The sequence below is a fragment of the Mizuhopecten yessoensis genome, unplaced genomic scaffold, assembly GCF_002113885.1.
Source record: "Mizuhopecten yessoensis strain PY_sf001 unplaced genomic scaffold, ASM211388v2 scaffold10993, whole genome shotgun sequence".
Lineage (NCBI taxonomy): Eukaryota > Metazoa > Mollusca > Bivalvia > Pectinida > Pectinidae > Mizuhopecten > Mizuhopecten yessoensis.
The window spans coordinates 54,286-79,526 of record NW_018408825.1 but is presented as its reverse complement, the minus strand read 5'-3'; the positions used below and the strand labels follow the sequence as shown (position 1 = coordinate 79,526).

Sequence of the window (25,241 nt, the reverse complement as noted above, 5' to 3'; positions counted from 1 at the left end):
TACACGGTCTCGACAACTATTGAGACGTAACGCTGATTCTGAACTACACGGTCTCGACAACTATTGAGACGTAACACTTCATCTGAACTACACGGTCTCGACAACTTTTGAGACGTAACACTTCATCTGAACTACACGGTCTCGACAACTATTGAGACGTAACACTGCGTCTAACCTGCACGGTCTCGACAACTATTGAGACGCAACACTGCGTCTGAACTACACGGTCTCGACAATTTTTTAGACCGTAACACTGCTTCATATCTTCACGGACGTGAACATTTTTAGATTATGACACTGTTTAAAACTCACACAGACTCGACAACTATTGAGACGTAACACTGATTCTGAACTACATGGACTCGACAAATTTTGAGAACCTAACACAACTTCTGACTTAACAGACACGATGACCTATGACATCATAGCATTTTTTGTGACTGAAACGAATTATCATCGCTTTTGAAAACAGAACAGTGTTTCTGACCTTCACAGACACAACAGCTTGTGACAACATCAGACTGGTTCTTACCTTTACGAACTAGATAACTGTTTTGACATAATACTACTTATCACATCTCAGACACTGCAGCTTTTGTTAGCATAGCACTGTTTTTGACTCACACAGAGTTACGGGTTTTGAAACAAACCACTGCTTGTGATAGCAGGGTGATTTTTGCGACAAACAGACTCTTAAGCTTTTGAAATGCAACAATACTTCTGATATTCGCCGTCAGAACAACTTAAAATGATATTAAGCTGTTTCTAACCGACACAACTGTATGGCTTTTTACGAGCAGAAGAGTGTTCTGACCTCTACAGACTCTGAAAACATGGCTGCATTGTACGTACACAAAGGCAGTTTCTATAGATGGCATTTTTTGTATACATTTAGATATTCTAAAATTTAGTTTTGATAAAATCCCAAAAGTAGCATGCAGTAATGTGTTTGTGTGTGACTCAGTTTGACTCCCCACTGACAATAATGTACAATCTCAGGCTTTATAATTACAGTTTAGCTGTTAAGGGCACCAACGGATCTCAGTCGGGCGCGGGGGACAAGAAATTGACGGGAGTCGTCGTACAAGAAGAACCGTAAGTAAACATCATTTTTCACTGTCGGTGACGATTTCATCTTGGATAATACAGGAACGAGATTCAGAAGTTTGTTTGTCATTAATGCTACCTTAACTGACACGGACGATTTGTTGTTTCGGACAATGACAAGCACTTAACCGTAACAATAGGACTATTGCAATGATTTGTGATTAGAGTCTGAATGATTTATTTCTACAAATTAACCTTTTAAAAACCAGAGATACTCTGATATATAATGTTAAATGTATGACTTTTTATACCTTACTTTCCAATAACTCATCGAATCTAGGCGTTAATATGAGCACATCTCAGGAATACATACATGTACAGGGCAAATATTAGGTGTTTCTAAACGTATGTACTGTAAATACAACACGTTAATAATGACCTGTATTTGAATTGTTTCTTTAGTTATTGTTTCTGATAATTAACACTATAAATACGAGATAATTCAACTTTCTAAACATTCATTATGTCGAATGCAGGGAGCAAAAACCGAAACAGGCTACAGGTCAAAATGAACTCTATTAGTCCTTTACAAAATATAAAGATAAGAAACTGCATTTCAAGTGAGCAGGACAGACAAGCTATATACCCTGTATTAGTATTCTAGTTGGTTTGATTATCTCATAATGAAATGTATGTATACCTATATTTGATGTTTACGTTCCCAACGCAATGGAAACATGAAACATAGAACTTTTGTTACATTTTTTCTTATATTCAAAAATAAGACAAAACTTTCACTAGTATAACATGCCATTTGTTTTACTTTTGGATACTGTTTCGTTTGATAAATACACGTATATGTATGTTACAAAAATACAGCACAATATTAGTGACACATCCCATGGGAGGGGCCGAGCAGATAGCGATCGCATTCCCGCCACATATAAGGGCCCATTCGGGATTTGGTCGGTTTTCGTTATTATGCACAACAAAGATACTGTTTTACTTCCATTGATTCTCTCCTCGATCACGTCATTAACGAAAATTGTTCAAGGGCACTGGCCATTTCGACAAGCTTTATCAAACTAGGGCCGATAAATGAACTTCCCTGACAGTGTAGGGTAGATGTTGGAATTTTCCAAATGTACAAAACTAGCTTAGTATAGACTATCTTGGAATAACAAAACTGTGATTGGTCCTAAAAATGCTCCTTTCATTTTCAGTTTTCAAACGTTTATGCACACATTTGAAATCTTCAATACCTCGGTAGGAACGTAATGGAAACAGTTATAAAAAGTTAGTTTCTGATGTTATTGTTTCGAACTATACGCCTTGCAGCTTGCCGAAGGGGAAGTGAGCTAATACCATAGTGCGGCGCCCGTCGTCTGTCCGTCTGTCCGACGTCAACTTTTTAGGTCACCTGAGACAAAGTCTGAGACAAAGTCTCAAGTGACCTATTGTGATCGCCTTTTGTCTGGCGTCGTCCGTCGTGCGTCCGTAAACAATTTACCTTTTCGACTTTTTCTCCAAAACCTCTGAACCAATTTCAATGAAATTTTGCAGAAACCTATCATGGCTAAAGGTCAACAAAAAAGTCGCCGATTTGGTCCCCAGCCCCCATGGGCCGAAGGGGCGGGGCCAAAAAGTGTCGATCTGACTTAAATTTCAAAAATCTTCATCTCAAGACCCAGATATTGTAGAATCAAATACTCTTCATAGATGAAAGGGTCTTAAGGTGCTTTACCAAAACTGAATTTCTCGACCCTGGGGTCTCACGTTTCCCCCCTGGGGAGGGGGGAAACTTTACTCTAGTTTATATAGGAAAATCACAGTTTGGCCCAACATTTGTTTAATTTCCATTGGAAGTAATTCAATTTGGATTAGCATTATTAGTATTTGATAGCAGTTTGATGGTATGCACAAATCAGCCCTGACTGATCCCCCGGGGCTGATGGGCGAGGCCAAAAGGGGTTGAATCGACTGAAATTTCAAAAATCTTCTTCTCGAAGACCCAGATATGATAGAATCAAACACTCTTCATAGATGGAAGGGTCTTTAAAGGTTTATGATCCTAGGGTATCATGTTTACCCCCTGGGGAAGGAGGGTGGGAGGGGGATGGGCAAACTTTATAATATTTGATCAGAAATGAAACATCGTAGGCGGCATCCGTTGTGTACTTCCCTTTGAAAATACATGTATGTAATAATAATTACGTAACAACTTACTAAAAACAACAATGGTATAACAATGTGTAAGTAATAGTAAGAACTTAAACAATGCTTAATCCTTAACGCCCCACAATGCATCCTTAACGCAAGAAAAGAAATACCTCGCAAAATAGTATTTGCCGTATAGAAACCATGAGATAACGGATTAATTACTAAACCACCACAGCAAAAATACATACGGATAAATAAAAGGACAATGTTAGTGTTGACATATCTTTATGAAATCAGTTTAGTAATAATATATTTGTATATGACACATCAGTAATAATAAAGGAATACATTAGTATATATCTTTTTTCTGTGACCAATATTGATAATTTGATGTAAACGAATCGGAGTGTAGCAGTATTTTTGGCTCACCTGGCCCGAAGGGCCAAGTGATCTTATGCCGTGGTGCGGCGTCCGTTGTTCGTTTGTCGTCCGTCCGTCGTCCGTCTTCCGGCGTCAATATTTAAACTTGAACAATTTCTACTTAATAACCAAAAGGCATAGGGTGATGATATTTGGCCAGACGCAACCTGGGATGGAGGGCTACCAGGTTTGATAAAATAAGTGACCTTCACCAATTGTCAAGGTCACAGGGGTCAAATATGTTGAAAACTTTAAACGACTTCTTCTTAATAACCAAAATGCCCATGGTGATGATATTTGGCTAGTAGCATGCTGCGATGAAGGGCTATGAAGTTTGTGCAAATGAATGACCTTGCCCAATATTCAAGGTCACAGTGGACAATTGTCTTCAAAATTGTTTTATAACTTCTTCTGAATAACCAAAAGAACCAGTATGGTGATATTTGGTCAATAGCATGCTGGGATAAAAGGCTACTAAGTGTGTTCAAATGAATGACCTTCACTTATATTCAAGGTCACAGGGGTCAACTGTCTAAAAACCAACTTTAAACGACCTCTTCTGAATAATCGAATGGCCCAGGAAATTGATATTTGGCCAGTAGCATCCTAGGATGAAGGGCTAATAAGTTTGTTTAAATGAATGACCTTGAACTATTGTTACATGGTAAGGTCACAAGGATCAGATATGTTCAAAAACTTTAAACTTCTTCTGTTTAACCAAAGGGTCGCAGGATGATGATATTTGACCTGTAGCATGATGGGATGAAGTGCCAACAAATTTTGTTCAAATGAATGACCTTTACATTTAATCAAGGTCACAGGGATATAATATGTTCAAAATCTTTACACGACTTCTTCTTGATGATCAAAAGGCCCAGGATTTTGATATTTGGCCAGTAACCTGATAGGATAAAGGGTTTTCCAAATTAGTACAAATGAATAAACTTGAATTATATTCAAGGTTACATGGGTCAAATTTGTTTAAAATCTTTAAACAACTTCTTCTGAATAACTATTAGGCCCATAATGTTGATATTAAGCCAGTAGCATGCTTGGATGAAGGGCTATCAAGCCTTTTCATTTGAATGAACTCCCCCCACTTTCAAGGTCACATTTAGTCAAATATGTTGAAACATTTAAAAGACCTTATTTCAATAAACAAAAGGATAAGGTGGATATATTTTGCAAGTTGCATCCTGAGATGAAGGGCTATGAACATAATGACCTCGTTCGACTTTCAAAGACACAGGGGTGAAATGTTTTTTTGTTTTGATCATCTGGCCCGAAGGGCCAAGTGAGCTTATGGCATAGTGCGGCGTCCATCGTCCGTCCGTCGTCCGTCCGTCGTCAACATTTTACTTTAAACAACTTCTTCTCAATAACCAAGAGGCCCAGGCTGATGATATTTGGCCAGTAGCATGCAGGGATGAAGGGCTTCAAAGTTTGTTCAAATGAATGACCATGACACACTTTCAAGGTCACAGGAGTCAAATGTCTTAAAATCTTCAAACAACTTCTTCTCAATAACCAAAAGGCCAAGGGTACTGAAATTGGGCCTGTGGCTTTGAACAACTTTCAACCTAATGTCCTTGTTCGACATTCGAGGTCCAAGCGTCATATGTTTAAATCTTTTAATAGGTTCTTATGAATCAAACACTGATATTCTGCCTGTAGCTGTTATTTAGTCCACTATTAAGATTAAAAGTGTGAGATTAATACCGGGTGAGCGATGCAGGCCCATTGGGTCTCTTGTTTAACAGGTTCTTTTGAATTACTTTTAATCATAAATGCTGATATTTTGCCTTTACCTTTATGTAAGATCACTTTTAAGGTTACAAGTGTGAGATGTATACCATGTGAGCGATGCAGGTCCATTGGGCCTCTTACTTAAAACAAGTATCCTTACAACCATGAGGCCTCATTTCAGGATATAAGATAAAACGTTCATTTGTATATGTATATAGAAAAGAAACCGTAAAATATATAACTTTTGTGCATAAACTACTCTGCAATGCCTTTTGTGGTCATATGGAATTAACATCACAGCGAAGGTAATGTAAATTTTGTGAAAACATTGATATGTTACCTTTTTCATAGTAGCTTTTGCGAAGCTGATTTTCTGGAATTATGTATACAATATTCGAATGCAAAAAAATATTCTCTTGAATTCATTGGGGTTGGTAAATCAATATTTATACGGCTTAATGTCACAAGTTACTCACAGGGTCAAAAAGGAAGCAGTGTACAGTAGCGTTTGTTGGTCATGGGTGATATTGTTGTACAATGAATAACCCATGTAATATTAGATGTATCAAAGTTTAAAATAAAATCAACACTAAAATTGGCATATACATAATGAAGTGGACTTTGTGGGCTTTACATTTAAAATAAAAATCGAATTTGGTTTGAGACTACATTTTTGGCTATTTACAAATCTGTGTCTACACAACAACAGCTAGCTTTTCATGTAGTCTACTTTTGTAATTAGCCCATGTATAAATATTGTGAAAAATCCAGTTAAACGACCTATGCTAAAACGTGAGTATTTCTGTTAACGAGTTGGTGATATTCAATTTAAGACCGGTTTTAATGCATTTTTTAAAAAAAAAATTGATGTGGTAACCATGGTTTTTGCAAGTCCCAGATCTGGGGAAATCCCATTTTGAAAATAAAATCATTCTTTTAAAACAAATGTATTCAAAATGTAGTATATATATATGTAGGTGTGTTGTGCAGGATAAATCCGCTATCCATGTTTATCTGAGACTTGCCCTTTATTTTTAGGATCAAGCCATTTCTACCTACATGTACCATAACGGCAAGAGTAAGAACATAAATATGACACAAGTTTGATGGGTTAGGTTTGAGGTTCGCGTCATTTTACATACTTATGGTTAATTACAGTTCATTACAGAACTATGCTATTTAAAGATGCATATTTTTGTGTTGTATTTTAACAGACCATCCGTAGAAGAAATAGCAGCTTGGTCAGAATCATTTGACCGTTTAATGCGGAGTAACAGTAAGTTCTTTTATCCAGCAAAAAAACATTTTACTGAATTCCGAAAGACAAGATTCGTGTTGCAAGTTGACATCGATAAAACTATCGTTGCCAATACCAATGTTACAGGGAGCGTGTCCACAATGTTTTGTTGTCAATCATGGAGAATGTCACACTCAAGCATAGTCCTCTACATGCCATTAACTACTGTTTACCGGTGGTAATGCTGCACCCTTCATACAGGTTTTAGACTATATCATGTTCAATATTTATAACTTTTGAGGCACTATTCAAGTATACTTCGTCTAGTCAATCCACAAGTCATTGTGTGAACCACGAAAAAACACAGCTGACAAATCCAGATCGGGGCTATTAGTGAAATATACAAATATAGAACAGGGATATTAGTGAAATATACAAATATAGAACAGGGATATTAGTGAAATATACAAATCTAGAATTGGAATAATAGTAAAATATATAAACATAGAACGGGGATAATAGTGAAATATACAAATCTAGAACGGGGATATTAGTGAAATATACAAATCTAGAACAGGGATATTAGTGAAATATACAAATATAGAACAGGGATATTAGTGAAATATACAACTCTAGAACGGGGCTATTAGTGAAATAATCAAATCTACAACGGGGATATTAGGGAAATAAGCAAATCTAGAACGGGGATATTAGTGAAATAAGCAAATCTAGAATGGGATATTAGTGAAATATACAAATCTCGAACGGGGATATTAGTGAAATAGTAAAATGAACAAATCTAGAACGGGAATAATAGTGAAATATACAAATCTAGAACGGGGATAATAGTGAAATATACAAATCTAGAATTGGAATAATAGTAAAATATATAAACATAGAACGGGGATAATAGTGAAATATACAAATCCAGAATGGGGATAATAGTGAAATATACAAATCTAGAACGGGGATATTAGTGAAATATATAAATCTAGAACAGGGATATTAATGAAATATACAAATCTAGAACGGGGATATTAGTGAAATAAGCAAATCTAGAACGGGGATATTAATGAAATAAGCAAATAATAAAATAAAAAGGAGAACGAAATTATTTTAAACTTTGTTTTGTATCGATCGTTTTAAAATACGTTTTAATATTTTATAACTTGGCAATTATGTCAAAATGTTACCTTCATCTTTATCGATTGTTTCAACAATAGTATCAGGAATAAAGTAAGTAGAACACACAACAGAAAAAACGGGGTTATGACCGATATAGACAAATTAATCTTAGGGAAAATGGTTCGAAAGAAAACTAAGCATGGAGGTTACATGAATTTAACGCGGCTCTACAGAAAAAAATGGTATCGCAGAAAACTTGGACAACATTAACAGTGAGCTAGATACATGTACTTATTATACTCTTGGGTTTACAATGAGATTTATAAATCTACCCCAGTGATAAAAGCGAGATAGACAATATAGCATGGAGATGACAGAGTGTTGCCACATTTAGCTTGCAGCTAATAGTGAGAAAGAAATCTTTAGCACGGTGAAATACAGCGAAAGATACAGATAACATCATCGCAGATGGCTGCAGTTTTGTAACACAAAACAAATTGATCCAGTTTGTCCCTCTTCATGTGCATTTTGAAATTCCTCGAATCACTGTTCGAACTTAACCTGGGATGTAATAGTTTGAACACCGCCTGATCATGTCCAACCTCTTTTCTAACAGGATACACACACTTAATATGTATCTCTTATTTTGACAGCCAGACACATATAGCCGTGATTTAGCAGTGAAATAAACAAATTAAGCATAGGATGACAGAGATAGACAAATATATCATGAGTTTAAAACAGTGCAATTAGAAGGTCAAGCATATGAATCATAGTGAATGCATCGTAAATTTTCCTCTAATTATTATAACGCTAATAAAAGGCAAATTAAAGAATCTGCTGCAACATCTGGGACAAGAAAATGTTCCAAGCATCACTCCGTGTACCCACCTTAGGTATAATTTCCTTAAATATTTATGAATGTACATTGTATACATATAGATGTGGAAAACATAAGCTGTTCTATCTTGTAATGAAAATGTGATCTATACATTCAACAAACATAGACATATCTCTTCTTCAATTTCACACTTTTACAGGTGGCCGAACGTTTTTTAGAGAATTTTTACGATCAGAATACAGTGAAGAAAATATGTTATTCTGGTTAGCTTGTGAGGAACTGAAGAAGGAGGATAATCCGGAAGTGGTGGAGGAAAAAGCAAGGTTAATTAATGAAGACTATATATCAATTCTCTCTCCTAAGGAGGTAAGTGGTTTACCCTTTTCTTACATCTTAAAATGACATAAGGCATTTTTGCTTTGATTTGTTTTCTCTTTTTCTTCTTTTCTTTGATTATTTTTATGTGAGATTTGATTGGATTTGTGTTTGTATTAATGATTTACCTGTTAACTGATTTTGAAATTACAATAATTTATCAACACAGATGAAGCGCCATAGTGCTATTAAATCGACCAGTTAGTTGATATACATTGTATTCTGTATTTATCATTAAAAATATCATATGACATGATATATATATATTTTACACAATTTCTTGTTGGTATTACAGGTGAGCCTAGATTCCAGAGTTCGGGAAGTTATAAACCGAAATATGGTCGACCCGACCCCACACACCTTTGACGAGGCACAGTTACAAATCTATACATTAATGCATCGAGACTCCTATCCCCGATTTCTAAACTCACAACTATATAAACGACTTTTACAACAAACATCTTGAACCTTAGCTTTTTCTAATTGTTCAATATGTAGGAATAATATATTGGTTTATTTAATATACCCTGGCCTTATATTAATGGCGGGGCAATTGTTCCAGAGACCGGACATGGTGATTACGCATGTGTGATATTTGAGGTTGATGACGTAACCTACAGCTGTTCCATGGCATTCAATGTTTGCAGCATGATATTCAGACGTACTGCCTCGGATATCATCCTCAAAAATGGTTCCGGAATCGTCGTTGCTGATGAACCAAAAAGATTCGGGCAACATCGCATGCCGACGTCGATATAAAGTGTAGACAAGTACAACAATGTTTCCTCGAAATGAGAAAAAGCAGTTCATGGGAAGATCCTTAAGAACAAAGTTGTTATCTAAACGAGTGTGTGAGACTAAATGTTATTGTATGTTTAAAATCTAAATAAGTCTTTGAATGTGATTTTATTAGCTCAAGTGTGATATCTGCAGAGAACCTTCAGTTTAGATACTCAATCATTATGCAGATATTCACTTTAATAGACCATCATTTTTATTTGTATCTTCATCGTCAATGAAAACATGCTTGTTAACGTAAATTAACGGGGACCAATGTAACAAAGCCCTTGAATTAATCGAATAGGACATCAGGACTTAGCTCGACATTGTTTTGTTTCATAACAGTCTCTGTCTAATTGAAATCGACAATGTTTCATGTTATACAGGACTTTCTGTCAAAGCTTAGCTCGACATTCACTCCTGCTGTACAGGACGAAGTCGTTCAATGCTTGGCTCGACATTGTTTCCTGTTGAACAGGACACGTTCGATCAAAGCTTAGATCGACATTCTGTCCTGCCGTACAGGACCCAGTCATTCACAATTTAGCTCGAAATGCTTACCTGTTGAACAGGACACGTTTGTTGAAAATAAACTTGGACGACATTATGTCATGTTTTACAGGACAAAGTCGTTCAAAGCTTAGCTCGATACTCTTTCCTGTTGTCCAGGACACAGTCGTTCAAAGCTTAGCTCGACACTATTTCCTGTTGTCCAGGACACAGTCGTTCAAAGTTTAGCTCGACATTCGTTCCTGCTGTACAGGAAACAGTTATTCAAAGTTTAGCTCGACACTATTTCCTGTTGTCCAGGACACAGTCGTTCAAAGTTTAGCTCGACATTCGTTCCTGCTGTATAGGAAACAGTTATTCAAAGCTTAGCACGACACTCTTTCCTTGTGTACAGGATAATTTGTTTAAAAGTTGATAGACACTGTTAACTGTTGTATAGGACAAGTTAGATCAAAGCTTAGCACGACACTGTTTTGAGCTGTACAGGACACAGTCGTGCTGAACAGGACATATTTGTTCGAAGCTCGATACTGGTAGCCACTGCCATGACACTTTGGCTAAAATATAGTTCGACACCTTTTCGTGCTGTACAATATATTGTCGGTCAATGCTTAGCTAGATACCTTTTCGTCCTATACAGGACACTGTCTGTCGGTCAAAGTTTAGCTCGACACTGTTTCTGGCTGTACAAGACACTGACGGTCAAAACTTAACTTGGCACGTTTTCCTGCTGCAGAGGACACTTTCGATTATTAAAGCTTAGCCTGACACTGTTTCGTGCTTTACATGACACTGTTGGTCAAAGCTAAGCTCGTTACTGATTCAAGCTATACGTTAATGGTTAACGAAATGTGCTGTCAATATTGCAAGGTATCTCAAATGTATTTTTCATTATGTCAATGATTTGTGACGTATTTGGGTAAAACATTACTTAAGCAAATTTGGTATTTGTTATTAAGCTAGTAGCGTATGTTGATTATTTATTCGCAAAATGGAGAAATAATACATTTCCATGTTTCTGTTCAATCACTTTGTTCAGTGACATATAACAAAACCAATACGTGTAGTAATGTTTCCTACGAGATTCATTGTAAAGTTTGTTTTACACTTTTGTGTTTTTTATTTTAGTAATTATTGGTGAGACTAACCATGCTTTAAATTTTTTGGCCGTGTAGAACAATTGCATATTTATATGTAAACTAGAGGAGGCTAATTTAGCCTGCTTTTGTGTACGGTACGTACGAGGCGATCTGACGATTTTGACTTTAAAAGAGATAGGTAATGACTTAATTCTGTACCTCCACTGTTGAAAGGTAATGACTTAATTCTGTACCTCCACTGTTGATAGGTAATGACTTAATTCTGTACCTCCACTGTTGATAGGTAATGACTTAATTCTGTACCTCCACTGTTGATGCTAGAACTAGTGTGTGTTGATAGCAATAAACATAAACATTACGTAGCCCCGTACTGTTCATACACTTCCGGATGTTCAAGTCCGGGTCTAAAATTCCGTCAAACATTTGGTTTTTGCATTCGACCAAGTACTGTCGGTATCTCAACTAGACATTCGTTCAAACAAGAGTGTCTTTTTGCGTTCTCTTATTTGTTCGGTTATAAATTAGATCTCTTGTACGAAATACGAAATTTTGATTCCGTTCTGTTTCACTTATTACATATGGAAGAGAACTAGACAGTGTGCATTAAAAACGGTGTATTGGATAAATGGGAGATAAGTCTAATTGTATAACTAATATTAAATGTGGTGACTGAAGTCAACTCGGATCTGTGTTTTTGAAGTGTTTACAATATTTTTGGAACTTTCTTTCCCAAACATCACATATGCCTGGTTTGCCTTCACGTTTATGTATATAGTTAAGTAATTTGGCAAATCCTGTCCAAGGTAAGTTACATTTAGCTAAAATATCGAACTACCTTTGTCGATTTTACATCTGTAAGGCATTGACTAGCAGAGGGTCAAACTAGCGAAGTTAATCACGTTAACCCGTGTCAAGAAAGCAACGTTAATATAATTGCTTACCTTAGTCAGGATAACATGGTTGATGAATTGATTAAAATGGTTAAGTTAACATCGTTTTTATAATTTGATTTATCCTGCTTAAGATAAATCGTGAAAACGTTGGTGAAGCATAGGGAAAGTAACAACGTAACTACATTTGTTATCCTGATATACCATTTTCGCCAGAATTGATAATAAACGGAAAATGGAAATAATTATCTTTCGTATGAAACATTAAAAATGCAAACGGGTGCAAATATACAAATAAGTCGCACATTTATATAGTTGTACGAATGAAGGCCATTATGGAAACACTCTTTCAACCCTCAAATTAAATATCTATTCATTCCAGTGGGGTCATATGTTTAAAAGGTCATTTGATTAGTTTATTTGTTAATATTAAAAACAATACCAAATATTGAATACATGTACAGTTTCGTAACAAAAATAATCTCGATTTGCCAAAATTGACGTCAATTTAATGCTTTTTTACATTTTCCTCGGAATTTTTTGGGCTATTTATAGCGCTACTGAAATTAAATTTCAATATTCTGAAATATGTTTTTAAATGATAATCCCATTATTTATTTTTTTACTAAGTTTGAGGTTACTGGTTTTCGAGGTATGACCAAGTTATTCCGATGCGATCGATTTTACTATGCTATTTTGTTCTTTGTCTTTCAAAATAATGTCCAAATAGTTTTATTTCAGCAAAGTTTGCATATTTTGTAAATCCTCCAACAAAATAATATAATATTATTGTCCGATAAAACATCAGTAATTTTTTTTCAGGATGTCACATTTCATACCAGAGTCGCTATACTTGGCTCCTGGTAATGATATGAAAAAAATTATATGCATGAAATAAAGTGCGAGTCGAGGCAAATTGCTAATACTTTTGACACGATTCTGTATAACCATGAAGTGATTTAAAGGCAAGAGTGCAGCGATGTCCCTAATTATTCTTCTTTTACGACAAAAATAGTTCTCACCAAATCAGGCCACGTATGGACTAACACAGTAATTTCGATCAAATCATTGTTAAGATCCTCCCTTGTGACACTAATTACCGAGTAGGCAATCAACGAATGTTTAAATGTGAAACGTCCCTTGCGCTGTATACAAGTACGAGTGTAGTATCTTCATTTCCGGAAAGACAATACACTTGATATATGTGACCAATATTTTATACTTACTGTGAAATATCTATGTTTTTGTTCGGTAAATGATGTTAAGTTTTTTTATAAGATACACAATTTGTTTGTCATGTCTGTCGCAGTTATATCTATTTTCTTTTTTTGTTAATGATATTTTGGTGTTTACTTGTGACTTCCGGTCGGATCCAGGTTGAGGGTAATTCTTAATGTCTAATATATACAGATCGTATGAAGGATGTAAACAGAGGTAAATGTTTTTGTCCCTTAATTGTTCACATCAAAATAAAATCCATGTATATCCCTCTTTGTTCTCGAAACAAAGACTATCTTGAATTTTTTACAGATATATTAATTGTGAGAACTTTGAATACATATGACAATCTCTCCATTCGGTCGGTACATTGTTCATTTGTGAAAATGCAAGCGTGTCTAGGTACTCATATGGAATTACAAGAGTTTATACTCATATGAACATAACATTGAGTGTCTTTACACTCATGTGAACGTTAAAAGTACTCCTTTGGTCGTCGTGAAAATCGTGATTTACAAATGACGCTCCTTTTATCAAAATGGTGAATTAAGTCTTATAAGACTAGTGCTTTCTGCAGCTTAGTTTTAAGTATATTGTAACCATTCCCTTGCTTTCTTTGTCGAAATTCAGCACTGGAAGTAGCGGACACGTGAGCTAGTTCACTGAATGTTGGTGTCGAATAGATCATAGAGAAAACTTAACCACGTTTAGAAGAGACACTTACCTTAACGTCCTTTACCGCTTTGGTGTCATGTCATGGTAACCAGCCGTGGTGGCATGAATAGGAAGGGAGGTAAGCGAGGCATTGAGGATGTTGGTTTCACCACTACATATGCTTACGAATACTTTATGAAGTAAATACTCAATATGTTGTCATGTGTGTAATTTTGTGATATATGTCATCACAAAATATGTTCTTTGTCTTTATCTGATATTTACAAATCTGCTTAAAAAATATCAATTAATAGTTCCATGTTCTATTATTTAAATCAAACGCACACAGATCACTAGTCATTTATATGAATTGGCTTTCTGTTGAACATATTTATTAGTATAATATTTATTTGCGTGATAACAGTTGAATATACACTTTGCAAATCCACTACGTAACATTCATATAGGGTTATTTACGTGGAAGGGTAATTTTCACGGTAAAATAGATACAATAATTAACATTTCTAATAGAGAAAAGAAATCTTACAATTACGAAACCATAAGAGTAACCACTGTACGATTAAACAATTTCCCACATTAACGAGAAAATTACACCTCGCGAACGAAAAGCTGTATAGAATGTATTTCCTTTAGACGTGTGCTGTGTTACTGAGGTCGTATTGGTTGCCTATAGTGCTGAACTGTATTATATTCCCAGCTTCTGTTAGCCTCCTCAGGGTTTGAGGCACAGCTTTAAGATACAAATCCTTGAATATTGTATTTTTATAAGCTTTTTTTTTTATTTCAGTCTACTTCAGGTTCTTTTTCGAGACCATGTATTAAGGGAATGCTATTTATATGTATGTTTGGGTAAAACCAATATGCTGATATATTTTTCTTTCAACATACTGCATTTCCCACTCAATCAGAATTATCGAAAATGTTCCTTAAAATTTACATTGAATGCTAACATAACAAGGCAGTCATTATATTTTTGTTTGTCGGAAGGGCAGGGGGTTAAATATGATAAGGTTAATATGAATAACCCTCACACGGCATCACTGTGTTTTCATGATTGGATACTTTACAAATTGATAACTGTCTACATTATACAAACTCATATTAAAGGTCAGGGATAATGCCAATGCTAATTTTTATAGTGTGTGGCTTATTGTTGTTGAATCATCATAACAAATAATGTGGTTTCCGTTAACAAGTGTTGTTTATATTGGTAATTGTGGGGAAATGCAGTTTGTTGAATGAGCAGGATAAAACTGCTAAGATCAAACGTCGCGTTAAGCGATTGGTTGAATCAAAATTGAGCCCGCTTTATTATTGTATGATATTGTCAGTAGAACTTGACGTATAGTATTCCTTAATGTGACTTTTACAATTTCTATCTTTTTGATGTGACTGTTATCATTTGCCATGCATAAACTGTTGTCATTCAACATACATAGACTAATAAGCTTCGCCGAACGGTAACATTTTAGCGGTTTATATCGCTATTTTAATGAAATCTATAAAACAAAACATGACACCGTCGTGGTAATACAATATGAATGAAACTACAATATCGATTGTTTGAAATTAATTTTGTTTTTAAAAAGATTTTGGTAATCTGTGTTAAATGTAGGCTGTATTTGTCTTTCATATTTATGATATAAATAAGGCAAATATTTTGATCGAGGCGTATTGTTAATACTTTTAATATTGTTCCGACTTATGTTTTCGATACCATTTGATATGTTATGTGTTTAGATAGAATGAGTATGTGGGCACTTTAAAATGGTTTTGGCACAGACCATTTTCTTGAGTACTTTGAATGATAATTCGGTACTCCCTGGCCTATGTATAAAAGTTCTATTACACGTTCAGAATTCTGGATTTGCAAACAACCGACGGTGAAAACGTAGTTACATTGGTATCGTCACACCGGATGCTGCGATCAGGATATTTTCATTATGAACACTGCAAAAGCGTGAAATAATTCATTGACTTAATAAATTCTCTGTTCAATCTTGCTCTTAACGAATGAGCAATCGAAATATTTGCCAAAAGAGTAATTTTTATCTGTAACACCACCTATTTATTTAAACTAAGAAGCTCAGGCAGCCGTGGTAGGCGTATCGCTGTTTTGATTACAACATCATATTGCTGAATTAAAGGAGAATGGTAAGGGAGTTCTGGATAATATTTGGCCGGGGAGTTCTGGATAATATTTGGCCGGGGAGTTCCGGGTAGTATTTGGCCGGGGAGTTCCGGGTAGTTTTTGGCCGGGGAGTTCTGGGTATTTGACGGTATTTTCCGTTATTTATATCTACTTTCCATGTGATATATGTCTACGTAATGTATATCTCCATTTTCTGAAGTTTCCCATGAATATGTGTGTAAGCTTGACTCGTAGTTTTGTGGAAATTACCCAATTCAGAACATTCTTTTATAATATGTTTGTTTGATAACTTTGAGAAATTAAAGTTAGTACCTTGGCACGATTCAGGAGATGTTCATGGCATTAAATATCTATTATATTGTTCTCATTTGTCTGTTGTCTTATACATATAGCATATACTTCGTGTTGATATAATATTTAACACAGTAAACACAAACTCTACACAGCAATCTATTTTTACACATTTTCAAGCGTATGGAAAACGAATCGACAGTTCGTTTGAAGATTCTTAACTGTTCTCTGGAGTTAATATAATGAAACGACAGTGGGCTCTGTAACAAAGACATCCACCTACTACAAAGCATCAAGATATTAGTTCACAAACAATATCATCTATCTCTTATCTTAGTAACATAAAAATGAAATTGGCAGAGACAAAATAACAAAATGGAATACAGATAAATAAAGATTACAGAGCTGAATCCAAACATCTTTAGGATGGACGTAACACACACACAGCTAATTGGATATTTTTCAAACTCATAGATCACCAGGAATCCGTGTTACAATGGTTAGAGTTCGCGTAGTGTCACAGGAAGTGTTGGTTAAATGTTCATATGTTTGGTTAAATGTTCATATGTTTGGTTAAATGTTCATATGTTTGGTTAAATCCATGCACAGACACACACAGTTTCAGATACTGTAAAAAAACTTCTTTTTGTGACGGAAATACGAAAAATTAAAAAAAATGTGTTTGCAGGTATTGAACACCTCAATGTGTGGAGGTCATTCTCTGATGTCACACCTCCTACAATAACAATAGAATGCTTATTGAGGGGTGAATACGGCTTTACACAATGTATACAGCGTTAATTGTCATACACAACTCGACGTGTGTCATTGCTTTTTTTAACTTTAAGATGACGTCACAGATAGCTTATATCTGGTGATTCTATTTTAACTCTACAGGTGTGTTTTCTGGTCTAAAAGTTAATATCACATATGTCATTGCGATTCTTATTTCGATACTAACGTAAGCATGCTAGTTTTGACAAGAAGTCGAAGCACCAACTGAAGTACAATAATAATGCAGCTAAATATATACACCAGGACAAAATAAATTCTCAGAATTTATACAAATAGATAAAAACATGAACTGGTGCGACACCAAAACCCAGAAAAGGAAGGCACAAGCACCACAAAAACATGTCAAAGACAAAACCAGTTAATCTAACATATTTAACATCAGGTAATCTAGTAGGTTTAAAGCCAGGTGACCTTAAAGGTTTAAAACCAGCTAATCTTGAAGATGTTAAACCAGGTTATCTGGAAGGTTTAAAAACAGGTAATCGAGAAGGTTTAAAACCAGGGAGTTCTAAAGGTTTAAAACCAGGTTATCTAAAGGGTTTGAAAAACAGGTAATCGAAAAAGTTAAAAATAAGGTAATCTGAACATTTAAATCGAGGTTATCTAGAATCTTTAAAACCAGGTTATCTAGAAGATTTAAAACCAGGATATGTAGAAGGTTTAAAACCAGATGATCTAAAAGGTTTAAAACCAGGTAATCTAGAAAGTTGAAAACAAGGTAATCTAAAAGGTTTGAAATCAGGTTATCCTAAAGGTTTAAAACCAGGTAATCTAGAAGGTTAAAACACACGTTATTTAGAAGGTTTAAAACCAGATGATCTAGAAGATTACAAACAATATAATCGAGAAGGTTTGAAACGTGGCAATCAAGAAGGTAAAACAACAGAAGTTTAAAAAGCAGGGAGTTATAAAGGTTAAAAACCAGGTTATCTACAACGTTTGAAAAACAGGTAATCTAGAAGGTTTAAAACCAGGTTATCTAAAAGGGTTTGTAAAACAGGTAATCTAAAAGGTTAAAAATCAGGTAATCTGAAAATATAAATCCAGTTTATCTAGAAGGTTTAAAACCAGGTTATCTAGAAGATTTAAAACCTGGATGTGTAGGAGGTTAAAAACCAGGTTACCTAGAAGGTTTTAAACAAGGTAATCTAGAAGGTTTAAAACCAGGTAATCTTAAAAGTTTAAAAAAACAGATTATCTAAAAGGTTTAAAACCAGATAATCTAAAAGGTTTAAAAACATGTTATTTAGAAGGTTTAAAACTAGATAATTTAGAAGATTACCAACAAGATAATATAGAAGGTTTGAAAGGTGGCAATCAAATTAAAACCAGGTAATTAAGAAGTTTAAAAAGCAGGTGATTTTAAAGGTTGAAAACCAGGTTATCTAGCAGATTTCAAAACCAGAAAATCTTTAAGGTTTAAAACCAGGTAATCTTTAAGGTTTTAAAAATCAGGTTATTTAGAAGGTTAAAAACCAGGTGATCCTGAAGATTTTTAACGATTTAATCTAGAAGGTTTAAAACCAGTTTATCTAGAAGATTAACAATCAGATAATCTAGAAAGTATAAAACCAGGTAATCTTAAAGGTTTAAAAACAATGTCGCCAAAGCATGGTGGCTTATACCGGCTTGTACATGTATAAGACATTTAGCATTTTTGCTTTGTCACCCGCGAAGAGACGCCAAGAAATGAAACGAAATAAAGAAAAGACGAAAACCCACCACAGCGAAATAACGAAATAACGCCAAAAAAGGGAACGCTTTGGCGTTATAATTTTTGGAGCCACCAGAAAGCTAGCCCGAAGCTAATATTTTACCAAACCATTGTGTTATAAATCTTGGAACACACGTCATATGGTAACCCGCATATAGAGAGTTAGGTTTAGACATAAGGAGACCTAATGCTCTAATCGCTGAACTAGGAATACATTAGCATAAGTATCGTAGTCAAAATATTCCCACTACTCCCAGTTACTGGTATTCACCAATGTATCTAATTCCCGGAACATTAAATCTAAAATTCAGCTAAGAACTCATAGTCACGCATTCAAGTTATCCCCATTCTCTCAAAAATAATCAAAATCGTCTGATTCTCACATATTTCCGAGCCTTTCTCCATCAACCTCCGTACTGTTTCCTATCTCATGTCTTATTTACGAATAATTAATAAAACAATTGAATGCAATCAGTAACAACAAAGATCCCTGTTTTAGGTCGGATGATACAGAAACCCAGTCGTAACAATATAAACACACAAAAAAAATCTTCGCTAGAGGACAAGCTCACGAGAACATGTGTGAAGTTGTCACTTAGATCGCAACTCGAAAGCTGTGGACCGTAACGGCCTTACTACCCTGTCGAAATCCACGAAAGCTCTGAAAGTTGACTGAAAGAATCTCTGCCTCCCTTGGGAGTGTAATTTCTTACACCCCTTACCTATCATGGACAACCATATTTTCAACACACGGAAATGAAAGAATAATATAATTTATCATCCCTCGGGAGTAAGATAACGGATATCAACCCGAGGCAGAAGATTCTTAAGTTGCCAAACAGGAGGCTTTGCCGAGACAAGGATTTCTCTCATTTCCGTGTTTGTAAGATTGAGCTGCCCAGGGTAAGAAAGGGGTGTGATACATTTCTTTCTTTTACCTTAGACAGGTGCATCCATACTTTTACCGGTGTGATATTTATATAATCTTACATGGGTTTATTTCGTGGACAGGGATATCTCAACCCGAGTGTAAGAGTTTGGCTGGTCAGCACGAGACATGGCGAGCGCTAGCCTATGGAAGGGGATCACCGCCATAATTATTTTTTTTAGAATTAGTTACTTCTGGTTTGGAATCTAATTCTATGTACATTTGTATTATTTCCCTAGTTGATAAGTTATAGAATTAGTTACTTCTGGTTTGGAATCTAATTCTATGTACATTTGTATTATTTCTCTAGTTGATAAGTTATAGAATTAGTTACTTCTGGTTTTGAATCTAATTCTATGTTCATTTGTATTAATTCTATGTTCATTTGTATTGTTTCACTCGTTTACAAATCTATTGCGTGTTCATTCCATGCTATGCTAGTTTTACCGATCGCGATTTCGACATCGTTTATGACTGGAGCGCCGCTTGTCGTCTTAATGAGGAACTAAAATTCTAGAATGAATTCTAGAATTCATTCTAGAATTTTAGTTCTCATTAAGACAACAGCCGGCGCTTAAATCGCCAACGAAATTCGCGGAAAATAATGCTCGCTCCCTTAAACCGGAAACATACCCGATTGTGGCAGTAGATTTTGGAAAATGCAGTCGACAGTGCGGTAAGTCTTGGTTATGACAGCAATTGAACTGTAATCTATTTAGGTTTGAGCCAAAATTGTTTGTATCGTAGCAGAAAATCGTCATATTTATAGTTAGGATGCCGTAGCCATAACGAAATCCCACAAGTATTTGGTTACTGGCAAAATGTTAACCCTGCACACAGGGGTTCGTTACAAATGCATGTCTGAAATACAGAACTGGTATTGGTGCTGTCATAGCTTGACAAAGGGACAAGTCGGTCTTGGAAGGTTGCGACACGTTTAATACGTTATGTAGAAAGTAAAACTTTGATATCAAGTATCCAATCACAAGTGTTTGAAATTCTGACTGTAAATTAAGATAAAAATCATATAAAAAATAAGGGTATTAGTCTACTACCAAAAAAAGTAGCAATACCCTTATGCTTTATATGATTTTTATCTCAATATTTACAGTAAGGATTTCAAATACCTCGGAACCATATGTACATTTTTTTCCTGTTCATGCTTCAAAATTTATTTTGATAAATTTGAGAAGTGGATGCAAATTTCATATTCAGAACAGCATACAGTGATCAGCTAATTAAAACTAACCGCCTGAAATTAGCATAAAAATCAAGATTTAAATTTTCTACTGTTATTAGATGATGACATCAGATTCAATCAAGCATGCCCCATTCGAGGAAAATGTGCATAACCCTGGCCTGCCCATATGCATTTGTTGCAGATGTCATATTCAAACTTGTCTCATATAGGAGATGATAAATCTATAGCTAAAGTTCATGGGAACAGTGTTTATTGAGTGATATTGGATGTCAATATTGTTGACCAATTATCAAACATATCTTTGATTTAAGTTAATTTGAAAGGCTTGTTTTAAGTCGTTATCATTTTTTTCATGTGCATTATGTACAACATTTAGCAAATATTACTGAAATCTTAATGACATAATTGTTGTAGGTCTGGTTCGGTCAGCATGAAGTGTTATGAAGTGCCAGTTTGCCAACCTGATCACTTGTTTTTGACAGCAGACCGTCTACTTCCTTGATACCTGAACAACTCGCACAGTGAAGAGGCATTTCCTGAACAATGGAGGTAGTGCATATAAAAATGTATCATGTTTCACAATGTTTGAAACTGTTTATATGCTGGTATGTGTAAAATATTTTTAGGTCACCATCCGTCTGTAAACTTTTAGATATTTTCTTAAGAACAGGGAAATGAATCTTTTTAAACTTGGTAAGCTTCATCCTTGGTGTCCACTTGTCCTGAAGTCGAACAGCTCAGTGGATTTTGGCTACATTTGGCCTGGAGTTAGAGTATCCTTGGTCAAAGGGGACCCAATTTTGTATAAACAGAGGGTGTGACCCTCCTTGGGGCAGAGGAGCGGGGTCCAATAAGTGTTTAAATTATTCTCTTTCAATATGCTGAGAGACAGAGCCTATAGTTGCAGTACATGATGTATTTAATCAGAATATGTTCCCGTGATGTTTAAATATCCAGTTGAGGGATTCAGGCCCTCAAGGCCTCTTGTTTGTCTATTTATTTATTTTTTTACATCTAATGGTAACTAGTGATGGGCCAATACTTGATAATATAACTCAAAATTGATCAGCTTGCCTTTTCAATTATTGATTACGGGTACAAATTCCATAATTTGATCTGTCCATTACTGAACTCAAGTGTCAAATGTAGATTGTAAGTCTGAGCTATTTTCTTTGTTAAAGGCTAAACAAAAAAAATCAGGTTGGCTTCCTGTTACATGTTAAAAGTGCTTCCTTGAAATTTTACCAAAATAATAGGTAGGCATAAAAAATAGGATGGTTTCCTGTTACATGTCTGAACAAAAATAGGAAGTAGGGTTGGGTACATGTAGTTAATGTTTTTTTCTATTTTTCACAACGCTTATGTAGGAAGTGATCCTGACTTTAACAGTGCTTCCTTGAAATTGACAAAAAATAGAGGAGGCACAAATCATTAGGGAGGGTAACTGGAAACAAACAACATTTCGTGTTTGGCTCAATATCTATTATATGATTGATGTTATAGTTAATTATGTAAAATACTGAAGCAGGAAACCTAATGTATAGTTAACAACTCTGTCTATTGATTCAGTAATTAAGCACCATCAAATTATAGACTTCATAATTATGCAATCAGTTTACTACTTCCAGTAAACTGACCATCGGATATGCTTTGGAAACAGATGCCTGTCACTTAGGTGACATTTAATACAAAGACATATTAAACACACTACAATTAAACTTCATGCTGATCAATAAAAGAATTTAATGTTTTGTTTAGTTACCTAAATGGAATGTCAAGATTTATATGGATAATAGTTTTAACTTAGTGTGCTTCCACCGGGGATCAAACCCTTGATCTCCAGGTTCCTAGTTGGACGCTCTACCACTGAGCTAAATGGAAATTCCCTCTAGCTCTAAGCTAGGTTGCGACCTTAATCCTAATGTACAATTGAACCCTGCCACACTACTCTAACCTTTTAAAATGTGTCCGCCCTCGGACACCACAACCCATGTTCTAACTCCCTGTCACTACAGGAAGGGCCACATACACCATTTGTAACAAGAAAGAGAATAGTGTGCTACCACTGAGCTAAAGGAAGATTCGCTCTATCTCAAAGCTAGAAGGCTACCTTAATCCTATGTACAATTGAACCCTGCCACATAAATAAACTTTAACCTTAAAAGGGAATTGCATATCTAGGTAATTGTAAATGCTGCATAGATATTAACTTTAAAAAAATGTTCAGTGTTGCAAACTAAATATATTTGTCATTATATTAGAGCAATTAAAGGTTATTTATTTGATTTGAATTATTCTGTTAGAAATATATAACCTTCACAATTGTATAATTTACCACAGAATTAAGTCTGTGAATTTACTAAATTTTGACATGGACATCTGCTATGGACTTGTCTATGAAGCAGTGGATATTGATGACAGCACGTTTTTGTTGGGTTTGAAAGTTTGTATGATTTTGTTTCAATTTAACATTCTTATCAAAAACTCCTGTTTCATTGGTATGGACAAAAACAGATAATGGTTTATTCTGATTGACTCTAAAAATAACTTGTTAGGTGGAGGAAGTTGGTTCATATTCTTCTATCTTTGACCTATGGTAATCTTGCCTCAAAAGCCACTTAAAACTCTTCTCCAAACTTCAGCTAAAATGTATATAAGAATATGACATGCACAGTACAGGTGATAAAGAATTAATTGTAATTGGGGTGGTGGTGGGGGGAGATTGTCATAGGGGGTAAGAGATTGTTAATTAAGTTACTGCAACATTTAACCTACATACTTTTGCTTATTTTTTTTTCACTTTTGTTTTAAATGTGTGTATTGGAGTGGGGAAGAAAAGCTCTACGCTATGTCAATATTAGACTCGCATTTAGTTTATCTGATTTTTTTCTGGACTTGAGCAAGTCTAATTGTTCTTCTTGTGCATCCCATTAAAATGTTTCTTGCACTGTCCGAGTCTACATCAATATTGACGGCGTCATTAATATGTTCTTGAACATATATTTAATTTATGCAATAATAAATATAAGAACCTTAAAAATACAATAGTCAAAACGTAAACAAATAACGACATTGCGTCCGTACGGTGATCCGGATGCGGTTAGGGAGCGGTCCGTGTATATTTAAGACGATCGCAGCGCAGCTTGTCGTCATAATGAGGAAACCTAACGTATTTCAACTGCTGGCTTACTCGTTTACTAGTTGACTAGCTAGCTATTTCTCAATTAAAACTTTGTTTCGAATTTCTGTTTTTACAAAAATGACGAAAGCTTCAGATCAACCGATAGAATGTACTGAGTATATAACACCACGTAAGTCTGGAATGGATTGAATACTACAAGCTAACACGAAATCGCGATCGGTAAAACTAGCATAGCATGGAATGAAAACTAGCATAGCATGGAATGAACACGCAATAGATTTGTAAACGAGTGCAACAACACAAATGTACATAGCATGGAAAAAGACACTTATCAACTAGGGAATTAATACAAATGAACATAGAATTAGATTCAAAACCAGAAGTAACTAATTCTATAACTTATCAACTAGGGAAATAATACAAATGTACATATAATTAGATTCCAAACCAGAAGTAACTAATTCTATAAAAAATAATTATGGCGGTGATCCCCTTCCATACTAGCCAGCCTACCTCTTACACGATGACAGGGATATCGTAACCCGAGAGTAAGAGTTTGGCTTGTTAGCACGAGGCTTGCCCCAGGTTAAGATCCCCCTATCCTACCCCAAGGGATGAGAAATTCGATTATTCTTTCATTTCCGTGTGTGTAAGATTATATTGGAATTTTATGGATAAGAGTGACTATCTAGGAGCGTTTAGAGTTTCATATAAAAAACACCAAAGAATTGAATGAAATATTCACAATGACCTTAAGGTTCATTTATGTTACATTTTGCAATCATCTTAATCCTGATGAGCGATGCCTTCCTTGAAAAGAAATGTGCAAGGGGTATGAAATGAACACATATACATATCAAAAATTAAATTATGATATAAAAATTGTTTCATCGA

General features: G+C 35.1%; 1 protein-coding gene across 4 annotated transcripts in view; it reads left to right on the top strand.

Annotated features, from left to right (window-relative positions):
• The window catches only part of LOC110464474 (regulator of G-protein signaling 17-like), a 113,519-nt gene extending 96,880 nt beyond the window's left edge, over positions 1-16,639 (top strand). For 2 of the 4 annotated variants that reach the window (XM_021519714.1, XM_021519712.1), the window contains exons 3-6: positions 1,015-1,095; positions 6,588-6,649; positions 8,776-8,942; positions 9,247-16,639. In XM_021519714.1, the coding sequence (XP_021375389.1) occupies positions 1,015-1,095; positions 6,588-6,649; positions 8,776-8,942; positions 9,247-9,417 (481 nt within the window). In that variant the 3' untranslated portion in view covers positions 9,418-16,639. Of the gene's footprint in view, positions 1-999; positions 1,096-6,587; positions 6,650-8,775; positions 8,943-9,246 lie in introns of all 4 variants that reach the window. The other 2 variants (XM_021519713.1, XM_021519711.1) reach the window with 1 other exon arrangement.
• The last annotated feature ends 8,602 nt before the right edge of the window (positions 16,640-25,241 follow it).